At 34.5% G+C, this 18,359-nt stretch overlaps 1 protein-coding gene across 1 annotated transcript in view; it reads right to left on the bottom strand.

Annotated features, from left to right (window-relative positions):
• Positions 1 to 7,538, bottom strand: part of LOC114645573 (cilia- and flagella-associated protein 46) — a 232,656-nt gene extending 225,118 nt beyond the window's left edge. Inside the window, exons 1-6 of the mRNA XM_028793411.2 lie at positions 7,203 to 7,538; positions 6,943 to 7,067; positions 6,345 to 6,476; positions 5,734 to 5,798; positions 5,208 to 5,372; positions 214 to 337 (exon numbers count right to left, since the gene is read on the bottom strand). Of these exons, the coding sequence (XP_028649244.1) occupies positions 214 to 337; positions 5,208 to 5,372; positions 5,734 to 5,798; positions 6,345 to 6,476; positions 6,943 to 7,067; positions 7,203 to 7,251 (660 nt within the window). The 5' untranslated portion in view covers positions 7,252 to 7,538. The remainder of the gene's footprint in view (positions 1 to 213; positions 338 to 5,207; positions 5,373 to 5,733; positions 5,799 to 6,344; positions 6,477 to 6,942; positions 7,068 to 7,202) is intronic.
• Between the last annotated feature and the right edge of the window lie 10,821 nt (positions 7,539 to 18,359).

Genomic DNA, 18,359 nt, shown 5'->3' on the forward strand with positions numbered 1-18,359 from the left:
AAACTGAACTAAATAATTACAGTGAAAACTGCCCAAAGTTGTAAACTTTAAATACATATTCAAATAATATATCTAGCTTTACATGTAAGTAAAACAGATTCATAATTATATAAAGAAGCTAATGCACTGGTAATGGAAGTTAAAGAAACCAGCCTCAAACAATCCACTCTTACTAATATTATTATTAATATGAAATAAAGTAAATAGAGTTACCTGTAGAGAAAAAATCTTCTGGTACAAATGAGGAACATTTGTTTTAATAAATAAAGCTGCTTCATTTGCATATTTGGCAGCATCTTTTAAATTTCCAGCATCTAAAAGAGACTCAAGTAACTCACTATAAGGAAGCAGAAAAAAAAAAACACAGTGAGATGAGCCTTATGAGTTAAACAGGATAAAAGTCAGTAACATGTTTCTCTGAGGTGGTACCATCTGTAACAAATGACAGCAAGAATACTGTGATACACTTTTGCAAGGCTCCGCACAAAGCTGTTCAGAAAGACAGAGTTACTCATTTGTGGCAATGTTTCTTTTTATCTTGATTGACTTTGCATCTCACTTCCCACTCACCTACTGCACTGCACATCATATGATTCAGAATGGCTGGCAAAACATAAATGTAGTAGTACATAATTTTAGGCAAATGAGAAATATTACAATAAGAATTCAGTGGACACATGTTTCTGTTATCTGTCAATTTCATTTTGTGCTTATTCCTGCTATTAATTATTTTTTTGCCTAATTAGACAGCAAGCCTTGAAACTTGGTCTGCAGTCTAAGAAAATGTCAATATTATAGGCTTTAATTATCGATAAATTCAGAAAAATATTTGATATAATTCACTCTGCATGTTTGCTTCACTGTCTAAAGTTTTTGAATAAAAATAACTTTTCCTTTATCAGCAGAGAAAAGCCAAGCAAAATGACACCTTTTATTGGCTAACTAGAAAGATTACAATATGCAAGCTTTCGAGGCAACTCAGGCCCCTTCTTCAGGCAAGATGTACCTGAAGAAGGGGCCTGAGTTGCCTCGAAAGCTTGCATATTGTAATCTTTCTAGTTAGCCAATAAAAGGTGTCATTTTGCTTGGCTTTTCTCTACATTCATAATGGCTAACACGGTACAACACCCTAGTACTTTATCAGCAGCAAATTATAATAGGTTGCAGATAAAAAAAGTCAACAGTTACCATTTAAACCTGTAAAAACTTATTATAAAAAACAGTTTTAATTAAGTAGACAAAAATGACAGGGAAAAACTTAAGGATTAAGGCGTTAGTCATCAGTTATGATCCACAGACTGTGAAGATCTTCTCAGAAGAGCAAATGAACAGCAAAGAATTTCTGATGGGTGACACATTGGACACAATATCATACCATCTAATTAAATAACAAGCTGTATTAACAAGTGTTAGATTCTAATTAATAAAATAGTTAAAAGTAAATCCTACAACCACAGCAGCATGTCAACATAAAGCCTGCAAATTCCAGTTATATTATAATTTGCAAAGCTTTAATCTACTGCCACATAATTCCTTGACTCATGCAATGTGGCATTTTGGTGTACACAGATAAGAATGCTACAGGATTGCCTAATCACCACTTTTGCTAGTAGGCAATGTTGCAGAGATGAATAAAAACTTTACTGATGCTTTGTACTGTATGTGTTATGAAGACCCAAAGAAGTGTTTGTTAAGGTGTTGTTACAGAATAGTAAAGTATGCATTTTTTTAAGTATTTAAACTAAACTGTTACACCTTTGATGCAAAAAGTTGCGTAACTATATTTTCCTTTACTCTAAATTTAGATTTATGCCTTTCAAACTCCCCTGTAAATCTCAGAAAGATGCAAACTATAAAACTGCTTAAAGGAAAACTGGTAGCCAAATTAGCTTGTTCGTTGTGAAAATGTTATGTTGCCAATCCTGACCTACGGATTTATGATACACAGTGTAATGTGTTCAGATCATTTGCCCTATTCCATAAAAATAGTAAACCAATCTAGACAGATTTAAGGTAGAAAGTGGCAAAGACTATTTCAAGGAGATTTGAAAGAGAGGTCTCAAGAATATTAGGGTTCTAATACTGAAATGACAAACAATTGGTAAACAAAATGAAAAGACAAAACAAGCTCATAATCAGTGAGTGTCTCAGAAACCAAAACCCAAAAAATAAAGAAAAGAAACTGCCAGAAAAACTAGTTCTCTCAGGCAATCACTGTCCACATGCTTGACTTTAAATAAGATGCCTACCATAGACACATGACCACACCTCATAATGCCATACACATTCACACACATAGAACTTGTCCACAAGTGAAGAGTGGCATTAATTTTAAAATGGCAATATTCAATGACATCAACAATATGTCACAAAAGACAGTGAAATAAAAGGCCAAAAATCTAATTTTACCATTTATTACCATGATTAATACCATTTCCTTTTAAAACCTGACAAAGATTATCCACTCGTAGTGACTCTTGATTATTTTTATTAGTCACAAATTACACCAGATATTATTATCTGGTATCTGTATTCATTATTTAATTCAGGCAGACATTGATAAAATGTGTCCATCCTCTTTATTTCATTCCACAAGATGTCTCTCTCTCCATATGATAGGGTTAAGAAGTGATTTTTTTTTATCAGCAAGGGGAACTGAAATAGCTCTGAATGACTGTTTTCAAAAGACAGACTGGGAAATGATGTGCAAGTCAAATGGGGATGATACTGAGGGACTCAGTCACTGCATCACAGACTATATTAACCTATGTGCCGACGCTGTTGTACCTACAAAGACAGAGCACAGCTTTCCAAGCAACAAGCCCTGAATTACTAAGGAGCTAAAAAGTCTCCTGAATGATCAGAAGAAAGCTTTTGCATCTGGCAACAGAGAGGCTTTGAAGGGCACGCAGAGTGCTGAAGAAAAAGCTGAGTGAAGGGAAACTCACTCAGAAGAACATGAAAAGTGTTTGAAAGGGACTGAGTATAAATACTGGACTCTGGCAATCCAGGGCTCAGTTGCTGGAAGAAAACATGGTCAAAACTAATGTTATGAATCAATTTTGTATTGTTTATCTATTCCACCACCACCACCTTCTACCAATGGCCAGCCCCCTCACATCATTCCTGCTCCTTCGATAGCACCATGTACATATTTTACTACTGTGACTTCAGTTAGTATGGCCAGTGATCAGTCCACCTCTAACCATCAGTATGGCTGTCTATCAGAGATGAACAAGTGGGAAGACCATTGAGGAGGCTGCACAAAAGAAAATGTACCTGATGGAATTAATCCTTGAGTACTTAAGGTCTTGACCACCTATCTGTTCAGTGTATTTCTAAGGCTCAGCAAAGTGCTGCTGCCGATGAAAATATCATATATTGTTCCATTTCTAAAAGAAAGGCAAACACCTCTTGACCTAATGACTATAGATCAGAAGGCTTCACATTTCATATCATGAACACTCTCAAGAACTTGGTCCAGGACTATATGAGTCCTCCTGTGAATACTACAGTATGCCAGTTGGGCAAAGATTAAACTGGGAGATGCTCCACAAGATTTTTTTCCCATTTGGACAAAGCTGGCAGCACTATGAAGATTATGTGTTTTGATTTCTCCAGTGCCTTCAGTACCATCCTGTCATCCCTGTAAGCTCAGGGATATGTAGGTGAAGGAGCCTGTGGGGTTCTGGATAATAGACTATCTGTCGGGTAGGCCACAGCATGTGAGGCTCAAGGACTGAGTCTCTAATATGAATGTGCACAGCACTGCATCACCACAAGGAACAGTCCTGTAACATTTTATCTTCATCTTATACAACTGAGACTACTACACCAGGTCATGTCGCTTGCAGAAAATTTCTGATGGTTTTGTACTATTGACATGAGGGATGAGACAGAGTATAGGAGTCAGGCAGAGAATTTTTGTTTCTTGGGAGTGAATATTGAGGTGACACACTACTACAAATAATTGTTCCACATGTACCTGGACTGGTCTATTAACAAAAAAATGAAATCTATACAAAGAATTGCAGAGCAAATTCTTTTTGACTGAGAAATGTTCTGGAGCAGAAACATCACTTCAAGAAGAACCCACCAAATCAACAAGCTAATTATGAAGGCAATATCAGTTATGGGATACAATCTCGACTCTGTAGAAATAGTAACAAAGGACAGAAAACAAACTGTTGGTTATTATGAACAATGATGAACATCCTATTTCTAACACATTATCATTAAATACTTTCAGCCAACAAAGTATTTAACAGAAGTGTGTTACGAAACAGTACTGGTGCTCCTTCATACCTACAGTAATCGCCTTCACAATGCCTCAATGTGGCTCCTTTCTTATCGTTAGTAAAGTCAGAAGTCTTTCATCTTTTTTGTAATTTGTGTGTGTATTCAAGGGAGGTTTTTGTTTTTTGTTGTAATATTTTTGTATTTCTTGAGCTTCTGCAAAAGCTAACTATCTACCTATCTACTGTAGCTGGCCAGTGACCATAAGTCACAATGGTGACTGAAGAATACTAGCAGGGCCAAAGGGAGCCAGTGAACCTGTGCATATTATATATATATATATATATATATATATATATATATATATATATATATATATATATATATATACACGCAGTATATTTAATATGTGTCATATAAACGATACATTGCTATACAGTATTTGTATGCGCAGTATTATAGGGTACATAGCATATAGTATGTATAGGGTACATTTATGTTCAGAATTTTGTATTTAGATTTTATTGCTCTTTATTTTGTGTGTTAGTTTAACTATATTTTTAAATATATACAGCACCCTCTGAAACTATGCTCATAAGAATAACTTGAATGTTTAATTAATCTTATAAGACCTATACAGCACATACTGTAATACCCCCAAACAACAATGAACTGTCATGTAGATAAAGAGACATGCTTCTGATTATATCACTCATCAATAACTCTGCCACCAAAGCAAAGTAATCTCAAATAAATCTGTGTGTTTTAAAGGTTAAAGATGTGGTATTACATTTAGAGCTTTAGATAAGCTGATTACTGTCTGTGCAGCAAAACTGCATTTTGGGAATACATAACATCACGTTTCAGTCAAGCCCCAGGTTCTCATTCCTTGAATTGTGCCTCACTTACTGTCTGGAGATAGAATATATTTATACTCACTTCAAATGAAAATAATTTTAGAAAACACTCACAGCATAAGGGTAGCTCTCCAGTGAAAATCACTCTCTCCAATTTCCTCCAGGGCATTCAGAATCCGAGTTAAAGAAGGGATCAAAAATTTACGAGAGCCAGGCATAGAAAATAGTCTGCTCATTTGCCAGTAGAGAACAGAGGTGTTAAATATCAAAAAATGATATCTGTTAGGAAAGAAAATTCAAAAAATTAAACTACGATTTAATTAATTAATTATATATTGTAATAACTGAATAATTATGTAATTATTATTTTGCCTGTTTACTAGAAAATGACATGGCACAGTACTGTACAACTGATTTTACTATTTCTAAAAGAAAAATCCATTAATAAATATGATGAATTCTTCATTGAATTTTTATTAATTTATCATATTGTACAAAAAGTTCAGCATTCTCTAAACAAAAACATAACATATGAAACATTTTAGCCTAATTGATAACTTACTGTAGTATAGAACAGTGGTGTTAATTTTTGAATATTATGTAAGATACAGAAATGACAATGATTGTTGAACAAACATACCTTGGATGGTGTTTAGCAAAATCAATTGTTTTTATAAAATATGCTGATGCCGTCTCAAGTTCATCCTTAGGAATTGTAAAAAACCATTTGTTAATTATTAACTACTTAAATGGTGTGCCAAACAACAGTAAAATTTCAAAAATTAAAATACTATTGATGCAATAATATAAATTAATTAACAGGAGTGACTTTCATAAACATAACTTTTCATAAAAATTTGTTTATTTGTTTTAATGCCCAGAAATTATGACTAGCATTCTTAAAGATATTCGTAAAAGTGATATAAAATATATTAGTGAGACTGAAGGATAGCCATAAAGAAACATGAAAAAGTATTATTAAATAATAACAGTAAAATAACAAAAAAATACATCAATTTTATTATCTTACTTTTTATAATAAAACGTTCTTAACATAAATTGTAAAATTAGGAGGATGCCACAAAATGAATAATTAAAATTGATTTTGTTGCTCTTATTGTACAGTGTTCTTTAAGCAATTTCATAGTTTTCACGGATGCAACCCAACAAATTCTGAAATCTATTGACTTAAGTAGAGGATTTTTTTACAACAGTCAATGTACTACAGTCAAATGAGTAAACAGTCCTTACCCTGTTTTCTGCAGACCCTGGAGCATTCAGTTGTGCCTGACACAAGTAAGCCCTTCCAAGGAACTGGTTGGCTGGACATTTTTCTTTGAAGTACATTTCCAGACAATCCTTACTAATTTCTGTGACCCCCAACTAGATAATGGAAGGATGATTTACATCAGATATTTTCACAACGATTATGTTTAGTAAATAACGAAAGTGAAATCATAAGCACTATATCATGGTAGTCATTTCATTCCAATATTCTAAAGACGGGTTTATTAAGTATAAAAGAAAATATCATGCATTGGTTTAACGTAGCATTAAAAGTAAGGAGGTAGCGATGAAATCAACACAGTCAGACTGTAAAATTTGAGACTGTGTAAACTCCACGCAGACAGATGAGACTGAAGTCAGATACTTATTCGCAGCATCTTATTCGCCTGGCTAATTATTCGTTTCCAGCCACTTGAGGTAGCAACTACTAACTACTACGCCTCCAATCAATTAAGTGAATATACCCAGTACATTTTAACAGAAAATCAAATCGATGTATTAATAAGCATTGTTTCGCCAAAATACGGATATCAAGTAGTTCTCTCTCTCTCTCTCTCAGTACCTGAAATGCATGCTCTGCGCAGATTACAAACAAATCCGTACTAAATCTTCCTGTGGCGTCCGCGGCATCTCGTTCTTCTGCCCCGGCTTTGATCAAGTTGTAAGCAGTCCTTAAAGCACCAGTATCTGTTGAAAAGTACATATAACCAAGAATTGATACTTAACAATAGATAGATAGATAGATAGATAGATAGATAGATAGATAGATAGATAGATAGATAGATAGATAGATAGATATTACTACAGCATAATAGACCTCACCTTTATTTTTTTCAGCAAAAGTTAACTGTTGGCGAATGTTAAAATCCATTAGTTTGTCTCCTTTAATGAAAACGGTTTAAGCGAAAATCTGATCAAAGTAATATAATGTAGAACTTCTGTTCGCTAGCTTCCTCTTATCAGTTTTGTTGCAGTGTTCACCGAGTTAAATAAATCTGCAACAGTGTGTAACAAATTATTCCGTAGGATCCACTGTGTTGCTATTATAAAATATACATTTACATTTTTACCTATAAAGAAAACATATTGATTTGATAACGACTTTTAAATTTTCACAAAATGTCAAACTGCTAATTAACTCTGCGAAAGTAACTTTAAGCTTCAAGTTGTATGGACAGTGCTTTGTGTTTACACCTGGTCTCCGAGCAACGATAAATCTTTGCTACGGCGAGATGAAAGGGACAGACAATGCATCGCATCCTCGCTGTTTTGCATTACAGCAGTGGACATAAGGAACTTGTATCTTTTAAAATGTTTTCCAGACATTTCGGTTTTATTTACTTAAAGTGTCATTTTTTTTTCTTATTTATAGGGTCTTATTTATATGTGTAATTAGAAACATATAGGGAGAAAGGGTCACACTTTTACTGAATAAAAAGCATTACATAATTAACAAACACACTTTCACGTTTGAAAATGTGAAAAAAAATATATATACAGTATATATATATATATATATATATATATATATATATATATATATATATATATATATATATGAAAAGCGAAAAACAGAAGCATGTACAGCAATTGTGTAAATAAATCATTTTAGTGTGGTGCCAAACGAATGAAAAAAACACATTCATTAGGAATACACATAATTTTGCAAAAAATACATAACTTTAACTTAACAGAAAATTTTCAGAGGAACAACAGAGTCCAATGACTTTCTTAGAAATAAAATCTAAATATTACAAGATATAACAAGATGATTTTGAACACATAAATAAAACAACAACATAACTGCAAAATCTTTAGAATAAAAATGTCTTGAAAAAAATGACAGTCTAAGGGTCAGTCACTGTCAGAGTCACAGGAGTCACAGTTCTGGCAAAAGAGTGCTGGAAATTCATGCTAATTTGTGGAAGACTCTTTTGTTTTTTTGGCCCAAAAATGTGCCCTGTCTACAAACTAGTAGAAACATCTTTGCAATGACACAGTAATGATGGGATTCCTTGTCACATGTGAATATCCACCACTCAAAAAAGAGTTTTTTATTATACATCTCTTACTTACTAGTGTGTGGTGTACTTTAGGATAGTGAACAATATTTAGCATGTAAATATAGCCAACTACTGTAGAACTTGAGATATCCTAATGTAATAAAGATTTACAACAAAATGAAAAAAGATGTGAAATATTGCGTTTCAAGAGTTAAATACACTAAATCTGTGCTCAGCTCTCAGTGTAATTTGTGTTCGAATATCTAGGACCAACATGGTGGCTCACATGGTCAAAAGGATGTTCATTTGTGTGTGAGAATTTAGTCACATTGTCTTGTAGTTAAGAGTTGTGAGATTTGTGGTAACCAAGCCATGTGACAGTCACACCCAGTCTTGCATACCAAGGTAGTATATCAGAATTCTTTTCAAGCATTCATCATTATATTCATCATCAAAGGTTTAACAGCCATTTTCCAGGTCTACCTGTCTTGATTTGTTAACTTTAATAATAATAAAATCACCAAAACAAAATTTCAATTATTTTTGGAGGCTAAGAAAAAACTGTAAAAGTAATTCAAAACTTAAACTGATGATGCCCATCAGCATCATCAGTGCTGGCACTTTTAGTGTTACCATGGCTGTGCACCCACCTGTTTCATGCCCTACACCCCAGCATACCAGCCATCACCATGGTCTTTCCAAGTGTTTACCTTTTAGATTTTCACTCCCACTTTTAGCTTTTACCACTTTATTCTTTACAAAACCACATTTATTTCAAAAAGACCCCATTTCTAGGAATTTCATTAAAGTCTGTATACCATGAGAACTTACAGCAAACATACTATTAGCTTGGCACTAATACTGCAGTGTTATAAACCAGGGTGTGCACGTAAAATATTATTTGAGACTAACAAATCTGCATCACTTATCTGAATAAAATAGAGTATGATGCAGTAATAATGGCCCACTGCAACTAATTGTTCCACATGGTGTGGTCTAAATACATTTTAACAGGAGGTCAACTGAAGAATGTATGGATATTGTGACAGACAGAAAGTGACAGATAATTGCATGCCAGAAAGGAATATAATGTTTGAAAATCACATTTTTGCTGTTTCATTTTTTATTAGGTATATTTTATAAATCTAACTTAACCTTAAAAACATCCAAACATCTGATAAATTCAGGACACTTAAATCAATAAACGTTCAAAGCAGCACTACTGTAGTTGAAACTGGATCTTTTGCCATTGTTTAAAGTATTATTTTTATAAAACAGACAAAATCATGTAGAAAATACAATGCTTTCGAAGAGTATTATCAAAAATAACATGTAGTACATAGGTGTCACTTTATACGAGAAATTTCCTTTTAAATTTTACCTATAGCACCAACCAGTTTTTGATTAATAACATTGCCAGCATAATCTTGTTTCCTTAAGAGATGTGGGGTTAGAACTGGCCTTGGTATGGCAAGCAATGAAGCCTGGTCTTTGCTGGATCAATGACATACCTCTGGTTGCTGAATACTAATACACTGAGTACAGACAGAAAAAAGTCACGAAAAGTAAAAACAGTTTGTTTTTTTCAGGTTGAGACATTCCCCTTCCTACTATTAAAATATTTTCAAATGGCTTCAATTTAAACATTATACACAGTTGAATATTACCTTCACAGTTATTTCAAGTCACTAGTGGCATACATAGAATATATTAAACATAATTGCTAATTTTGTTGTATTACCAGGCATGTCTCTCAATAGGTGAGGTTATTAAACTATAAATCAGTAGGCTCCTTAAAGTGAGTCACTGAGTGACTCACTTAACTTCCCTTTGCTCCAATTGTAAAAGTATATGTAAATAATTGAGTAATATTTCAGAACATGGCTCACCTCTAGTGCAACTATTAGACACTTATTTGTTTGTAATAAGTCCTTAAGGCTTTAAGTGTTTCCTACAGCAGTAAGTAACTGAACTATAGACAGCCCTTAAAATGCATTTTCTGAAGTGTCATGAAAATATTCTATAGTGGAATAAATATAGGTAATAATGTAACAACTCAGATATGTCTTTTGCTTGAGTTTATATACATTAAGGTCAGGATACATCTCCATCAGCAATTACAGTTCTGAATATTCTTCCAGAGTCCTGTTGTCTTTCTATATATTTAAGTGTGGATTTTAGCTTGGTCATTGATGGTTGTTGTCATATCTTATCCTGGCAGCACAAGGCAGGAGCCACCCAACACTGGATGATACATCAGTGTGCACTGGCAAACATTCACATTCATTCACACAGAAACCCTGGGAAAAATGCAAATTTCATCAAAAAATCACACCAGCTAGTAAGTGAACTACAGTACATCCAAGTGCTGGGAGATGGCAGTACTAATCTGTGTCACCATGCAGTCCAATCAATGTTGTGCACCAATTTCTAAGTTTAGCTATTTCATCAATGTGGTGGGTACAGTAACGTGCTGTACCAGTGCATGCTGCCCAACCTGACCTGACCTGAATTTCTAAATTTGTGCTCATTCTGAATGACTGCCTTTCATTGTAAATATAAAATATGAAGATGTCTGATAATTTATCGCAAAAATGAAAAACAGACAAGGAAGAACATAAGTTTTATCATTCACCAAAGCACTCAATTCACAAAAAATGTTTTTGGAATGTAGAAAAAAATAGGATTCCCATGTTAAAATGTTGAAAGAACATGACCAAAGAGTACACCACCGTTTATAACAGAATATAGAGAATATATAATATATGGATTTAAATTCCTAATCTTTTGAACTGCTGGACTACCTCAATCATTACCCACTCCTAATAGACCATGGGAGGGAACATATCCATGAGTTTCATTAAGGATTCACCACCCTTTCAGAGTTATGCCACTTTCTTTGTACACTCTTAAACACAATGGTTCTTTAAAGGCACATTAGGGTTCTTTGATTCTGTGTGGTCCCTCATAGCTCTACTGCTTGACAAAGCACCATTTAATTCTAGGAAGGGTTCTTTGTGTATGAAATTAGTTCTTTGTGCTTTGTAGAACTTCTTAATATGTAGATAAACCCTGAAACATTTAATGTATGTTAGGCTACCTAGCAGAACTCTAATAAATTAAAGAAATGCTGAACTTAGCCTGTGTTGCTGCACCTACACAGCATGATTCCTTTTTTAAATCATAAGCCATTGCTATTTCACAAATCTGTTACCATGCAGTCATGTTTATTTACTGTATAATCTAAATAAATAAACATTCTTTCTGGTGCCTTTATTTGGTGGGTCTTCTGGGAACCTAAAACGTATTGCCTATGGTATCGCTCTGAAGAACCATTTTGGCACCTTTATTTTTAAGAGTGTAGTAGCTGATACAGTTATGAAGACTGCTTATGTTATTCCTCTAAAAAGCTCTGAATTGCACAGAAACTATTTAGTGTGTTTATTTCACGAATCTTCAGATTACATGGTTTCCCTGCATCTACTGTATTTATTAATGGATCTCTATTTGCTTCTCAATTCTGGAATAATTTCTGTTCTAAATGTGGAATGAAACTTATTCTTACATTACCAGTCAGGAATCTGATGGTCAAACAGAAGGAATCAATCAAGAATTGGAAAAATATGTAAGGTGTAATATTGATGAATTTCAGTCTTATTGGAAAGCAGTCCTTCCTTTATCGGAAAATTCAAGAAACTATAATTAACCATGTGCTCCTGGACTTTCACATTTGTTAGGCATGTATAGTTACAAATCTTCAGTATTGTCAAATTCATCCTAATCAGTAACTGTTCCTAGTGCTTTGAGTCATTTGAACAATTTCAAACATGTTTCAGTTAAACCAGAGGAAATCCTATAGAAAACCAGCATTTATGTCAAGAGAAATATGCCGATTGTTGCTGAAACATTCTTCTAAAATACTGAGGGGATCAAAAGATGAAGTTCACTACACAAGATCCCATGTACATTGGCCCTTTTAAAATTAGTACATAAATTGGTCCTGTTACATTCAAATTCCAGCTCAGTATCAAGTTCACTCCTCTTTCATGTATTACACATAAAGTCACTTTTTTCGAGCCTTTATTTGCCCTCTGTCCATGCACCTTCTCTGATAATTGTTGACTAACAGCCTGCATATGGAATTAAAAAAAAAGTAGATCCCTGTTGTGTTGACTCCTGCATCCAAAATCTTGTACACTGGTGTGGCTATCTGTCTGAGGAAAGCAAGCTGAGTACCAAGAAGAGAGCAGTCATGCTACTAAGCTGTTTGAATGAAAGAATCCCTCAAAAACAGATGAATGCATTCTAGGGATTTCACAGATACTTATAGTGCCTCATTTTGTTTTATTTATCTGAATTTGCTTATTTTATCAACTATTGACATCACCATCTCCATCGCTTTGTAATTTTGGTGGTTATGACGCTATATGTTGCTGGACATTTGGGTAACACTCAGTGACATCATGGTAGCTATCGTATTCAAAATGGCTTTGAAGCTTCAAAGTAAACTTTATTTAAAATAAGTAAAGGATATTTTGAAAGACTTTGAGTTCCTGAGCAATTTAAATTCTACGGTATTCCAAATCCCCGTTTCAGCTTTTGTTTTTTTAGTGACTTTTAGTTTAGTGTATCAAAATCATCTGACAATCTCCGTGAACTTGAACTGTGCTCTATGTGAACATTCCTTTGGTTGGCCCTTAAAATTTGTCACACAATTTTTCCATCACTGCAGTTTTTAAACCCAATGATGCTAAATTTCCTCAATAGTGGCAGTATGTATTAGGTCCAAAATTAACAAATACAATCGTATTATTGTGTGATACAGTCATAAGAAAAAGTTTGGGAACGCCTCTTAATTCTTTGGATTTTTGTTTATCATTGGCTTATATTTCAAAGTAGCAATTTCCTTTTAGTATATGATATGCCTAATGGAAATAGTAGTATTTCAGCGGTGACATTAAGTTTATTGGATTAACAGAAAATATGCAATATGTATCATAACAAAATTAGACAGGTGCATAAATTTGGGCACCCCAACAGAGATATTACATCAATACTTAGTTGAGCCTCCTTTTGCAAATATAACGCCTCTAGACGCCTCCTGTAGCCTTTGATGAGGTTCTGGATTCTGGATGGAGGTATTTTTGACCATTCTTCCATTCAAAATCTCTCCAGTTCAGTTAAATTTGATGGCTGCCGAGCATGGACAGCCTGCTTCAAATCATCCCATAGATTTTTGATGATATTCAAGTCAGGGGACTATGATAGCCATTCCAGAACATTGTACTTCTCTCTCTGCATGAATGCCTTTGTAGATTTCGAACTGTGGTTTGGTTCATTGTCTTGTTGGACTATCCAACCTCTGCGTAACTTCAACTTTGTGACTGATGCTTGAACATTATCCTGAAGAATTTGTTGATATTGAGTTGAATTCATCCAATCCTCGACTTTAACAAGGACCCCAGTCCCTGAACTAGCCACACAGCCACACAACATGATGGAACCTCCACCAAATTTGACAGTAGGTAGCAGGTGGTTTTTCTTCTGCCATGCAAAGCACTTTTTGTTATGACCAAATAACTCAATTTTTGTCTCAACAGTCCAAAGCACTTTGTTCCAAAATGAATCTGGCTTGTCTAAATGAGCATTTGCATACAACAAGTGACTGTGTTTGTGGTGTGAATGCAGAAAGGGCTTCTTTCTTATCACCCTGCCATACAGATGTTCTTTGTGCAAATTGTGCTGAATTGTAGAATGATGTACAGATACACCATCTGCAGCAAGATGTTCTTGCAGGTCTTTGGAGGTGATCTGTGGGTTGTCTGTAACCATTCTCACAATCCTGCACATATGCCGCTCCTGTATTTTTCTTGGCCTGCCAGACCTGCTGGGTTTAACAGCAACTGTGCCTGTGGCCTTCCATTTCCTGATTACATTCCTTAAAGTTGAACTGACAGTTTAAACCTCTGAGATAACTTTTTGTAGCTTTCCCCTAAATCATGAGACTGAACAATCTTTGTTTTCAGATCTTTTGAGAGTTGCTTTGAGGATCCCATGCTGTCACTCTTCAGAGGAGAGTCAAAGGGAAGCTCAACTTGCAATTGACCACCTTAAATACCTTTTCTCATGATGGGACACACCTGTCTATGAAGTTCAAGGCTTAACGAGCTAATCCAACCAATTTGGTGTTGCAAGTAATCAGTATTGAGCAGTTACATGCATTCAAATCAACAAAATTACGAGGGTACCCAAATTTTTGCACAGCCAGTTTTTCACATTTGATTTAATTTCATACAACTAAATACTGCTTCACTAAAAGTCTTTGTTAGGAAAACACCCCAGTACTCAGATGTTCGTAGGAAATGAAAGACATACCACTGTTATCTTTTTTGTTGAAAGTAGAGTAAATTATTATTCAGGCTGTTGTGCAGTGCACTGTTGCACTCATAATCAGTCAACTTTGAGAACTTTAACTTTATAATGTTCTTGCTCTGCAACTGTGTACATCCTGCCAAGGAAACTGGAAAATAAACTAATACAGGAAACATACCACACCCAAATGAATGGCATATGTTCTAAGTGAAATCTAAAAGGGTTTAATAACACAGAAATTAAAAGGTGATATGACAGAAATGTTTAAAATTATCAAAGGAATTAGTAGGTTAGATGGCAGCTGTTACTTTAAAATAAATTCTTCAGTGAGAATACGAGGGTTCAGATTGAAGCTGGCCAAAGTAAATTTTCTACAAAAATGAAAGTGTTGTTTTTCACACAAGCAGCAAAAACACATTGTAAAATTTATTCTAGCGCACACTTGATAGTAGTACTTTTGGGACCTTAAGTAAAGAGGGAATGATAAAATATGCTGGTCAGAACGGCCTCTTCTTGTAAAATCTTTTCTTTTATTCTTAGGTGTATGCACTGTAAGGTTCTGCACTGTAGCAGAAGAGGGTCAGGCAGGCCCTAGGGAAAGAGTCAGAAAATCAAAGTGGTTTAAATAAAGACAGACTACTATAAAAAGGAATTTGCTCTCTTTCAGATTTTCTGAATTTTTGTACATTTTTAAAATTAAATGTTATTAGTTTTTAACACACAGTGAAAAATAGATCAGTATTTAATGATAATTTCATTTATTGAATAGACATTTCTAAAAATATTAAAACTATATGAAAATAAAAAAGAAACACTATAAAGATTAATTTGGAGATAATTAATTTTGCATTTCACAAAGCAGGATAACTAGACATTTCTAAAGTACTGGTGCTATGAGAAGCCAATAACAGAAAGGAAGGTAAAGCTATAAGGATGAAAGAAGAAATACACGGAAAGAACATTGGGATCACCTGTCAAGAGTGGTGCAGTAAAATGGAGCAAATCTTGACAGCTGACAGTAAAGCTGATGGGGAAAAGTAGAATAATTAAGAGGAAATCAGTCCTCTCCTGTTAAGGAGCCTAATCAATTTACAATGTTTTGAATGCTTACGGAGATTGCAATATTAACAGCATATCTATCAAGAGCTTCAGCATGATATATTATGTTTCATTGAAATATTCTGATAATGTTCTCATATTATATTCCATTTAACCATTCCTTTTTAAATGCTGGGTAGTAGAGAGCCAGGGCAAACAGAGGACATACTATAAGTCAATAAGCAACCCAGGATTTTCAGGCTATTTGAGGGTACATATCTTAGGACATACTGTACATCCACACTCTCTGACTCTAATCAAGATAGGGCCGCTAATCAACCATAACAACATGTCTGTGGACAGTGGGGGAAGCCAGAGTCCTTAAGGGAAATCATATTGTTTTGACACTCGAGAGTTACCAAGCACGTAAGTCCCAAACGGTCTTAAAACTACCTCCCAGAGGGGAAAAACCTGTAATAAACCCTGGCTAGTATCAAAGAAGGAAAAGTAAAATCTTTATATATAAAAGATTTATTTTACAAATAAAGCTCTATTGCAATGTGAAGCTCCGAAGAGCACAAGAAGGCATACAGTACAATGCCTGCAAAAGCACTTCTGAAAACAAACAAGTCCCAGCACAGAATTCCAATAATGGTTAGAACTTTCAAGAAAATTACAAAAGCACAGTCGAACACAAGATCACTCATCAATTTCTAGTGCATTTAAGGTGAACTACCCGGAACTGTGGGAAACCCTCCACTTTACAGGGCTGACGACTGTCCCTGGCAGTGATGGGCAAGTGGTCTCACATCTTGGGGGATCACAAAGGCACTGATACATAGACAAATGCAAATAAACATAAATAAAAAAACAAACAAAAGAATCAAAAATGATCAAAGAAAACATAAAACAAAGATTTGAACACTAGCCCAGGGAGGAACACAGGCTGAAACATAACATATGAATAATTAGAGGTCATGTAAGATCCAGAATGAAGGCACACAAGACAGAAATGACGGCAGGGTCCAAGTGTCAGGAGGTAGTAAATTATCTGCAACCCTCATACTGCACCCTTGTAATATTTTTACTGCTTGACTGTTTTATGATAGAAAACCCATATGACAAGCTTATTAAATCTGTCAAATTATCCAAATATTTTTATTGATTTTCTGTTTTTGTTTTAAAGCCACTGCATAAAGATAACTATTTATTTTACAGTAAAGTACTAATGCCAATTTTCATTATACTATATGTGGTCCAACTGATAGAATTTGAATGAGTCCCCAAATAAATTAGGGTTCCAACCAAGCCAATATGTGTAATGCTGGCAACTAAAAATGTAAACAAATAAACAAGCACACAATGGTGCTGTAACACAAAAATTCAGGCAATCACCACAGCGCTTGCCGTGCTACAGCATCTCAAAATAAAAGGTCAGACTTTGACAGAAATATGGTCTCTTAGCTGCTTTGGTCCCAGATGCAACACTATCTCTTCTGTTTTTATATCTTCTGGACCAGAAGATGTGGGGCTTGTCTGGTTTAGTTGCCCTCACTTGTCGTGTTCTCTGCACTATAAGCAACAGTGAGCCCCCCACCCCACCCCCACATTCCTAGAGTAGTACTGCATTTCTCTGGTAAGACCGGAAGGTGATCCTCTGGCATGTATGTATGGCACAAGTACATATTCATTTTTAGGAAATTGCATTCCTCGCACTCTCCAATAGTTTTACTCTAGTGTTGCATTTGACAAATCTGTTAAACAGTAAAAAAAAAAAATGCCCACATACTGTATAACAAGTAAAAGCTGTAGGAATTGCTACAGCAGGAAAGTAGATGCTTGCCTTTTGGAGTTCTTTGAAGCATATTATTATTGCTGTGGTCATGCTGTCAACGTGGTGTCTACAATGTACTGTATTATGAATTTACGCAATCTACATTAATACTTAAGTAGGAGGGAGACAACAAAAACAAACAAAAACCAATAATATGTATATATGTAAAAACAGCTTTTAACAATATTACATTTTATTGAACATTTAATATGAAGAATTCCCCAAAACTTCCTTCAGCTCTTTACACTTTTAAAGAATTCTTTAAGGAATTTTCAAAATAACAACCAAGATTGTAAGAAACCAAGCAAGCTTCCAAGCTACCATAGCAATACACATCAAAGGCATCACTGAATGCTTATTGACAATCATCATCAAGTGTTCTGTCCGTAGAAAGGTCGGATTCATAGTTCTTTCACATACTTGGCTCTGTCTTCTTTTCTTATGTCTGTATGTCCATCCTTGATGTATATCATCTAACAATGAAAATCCTTTCATTTGCTCATGATCTTCTTCCCAGGAAATCTACCTTTGATCACTTCCTTTAATAGACTATTCTCTCTTAGTACATGATAGATTAATTTTTTTTGGTTAATTATGACTAACAGAAAGAGTCTACAGTTTCATTTTCTTTTTATTTTCCTATCCATTCAACTTAGTTTTATTATTTTTCTCTAAATCTAAATTTTTTAAATAATCCCCAACAATGGCAGGACTCTGCCTTTAATTTTTTCA

This window comes from Erpetoichthys calabaricus, chromosome 2, assembly GCF_900747795.2.
Source record: "Erpetoichthys calabaricus chromosome 2, fErpCal1.3, whole genome shotgun sequence".
Classification (NCBI taxonomy): domain Eukaryota; kingdom Metazoa; phylum Chordata; class Cladistia; order Polypteriformes; family Polypteridae; genus Erpetoichthys; species Erpetoichthys calabaricus.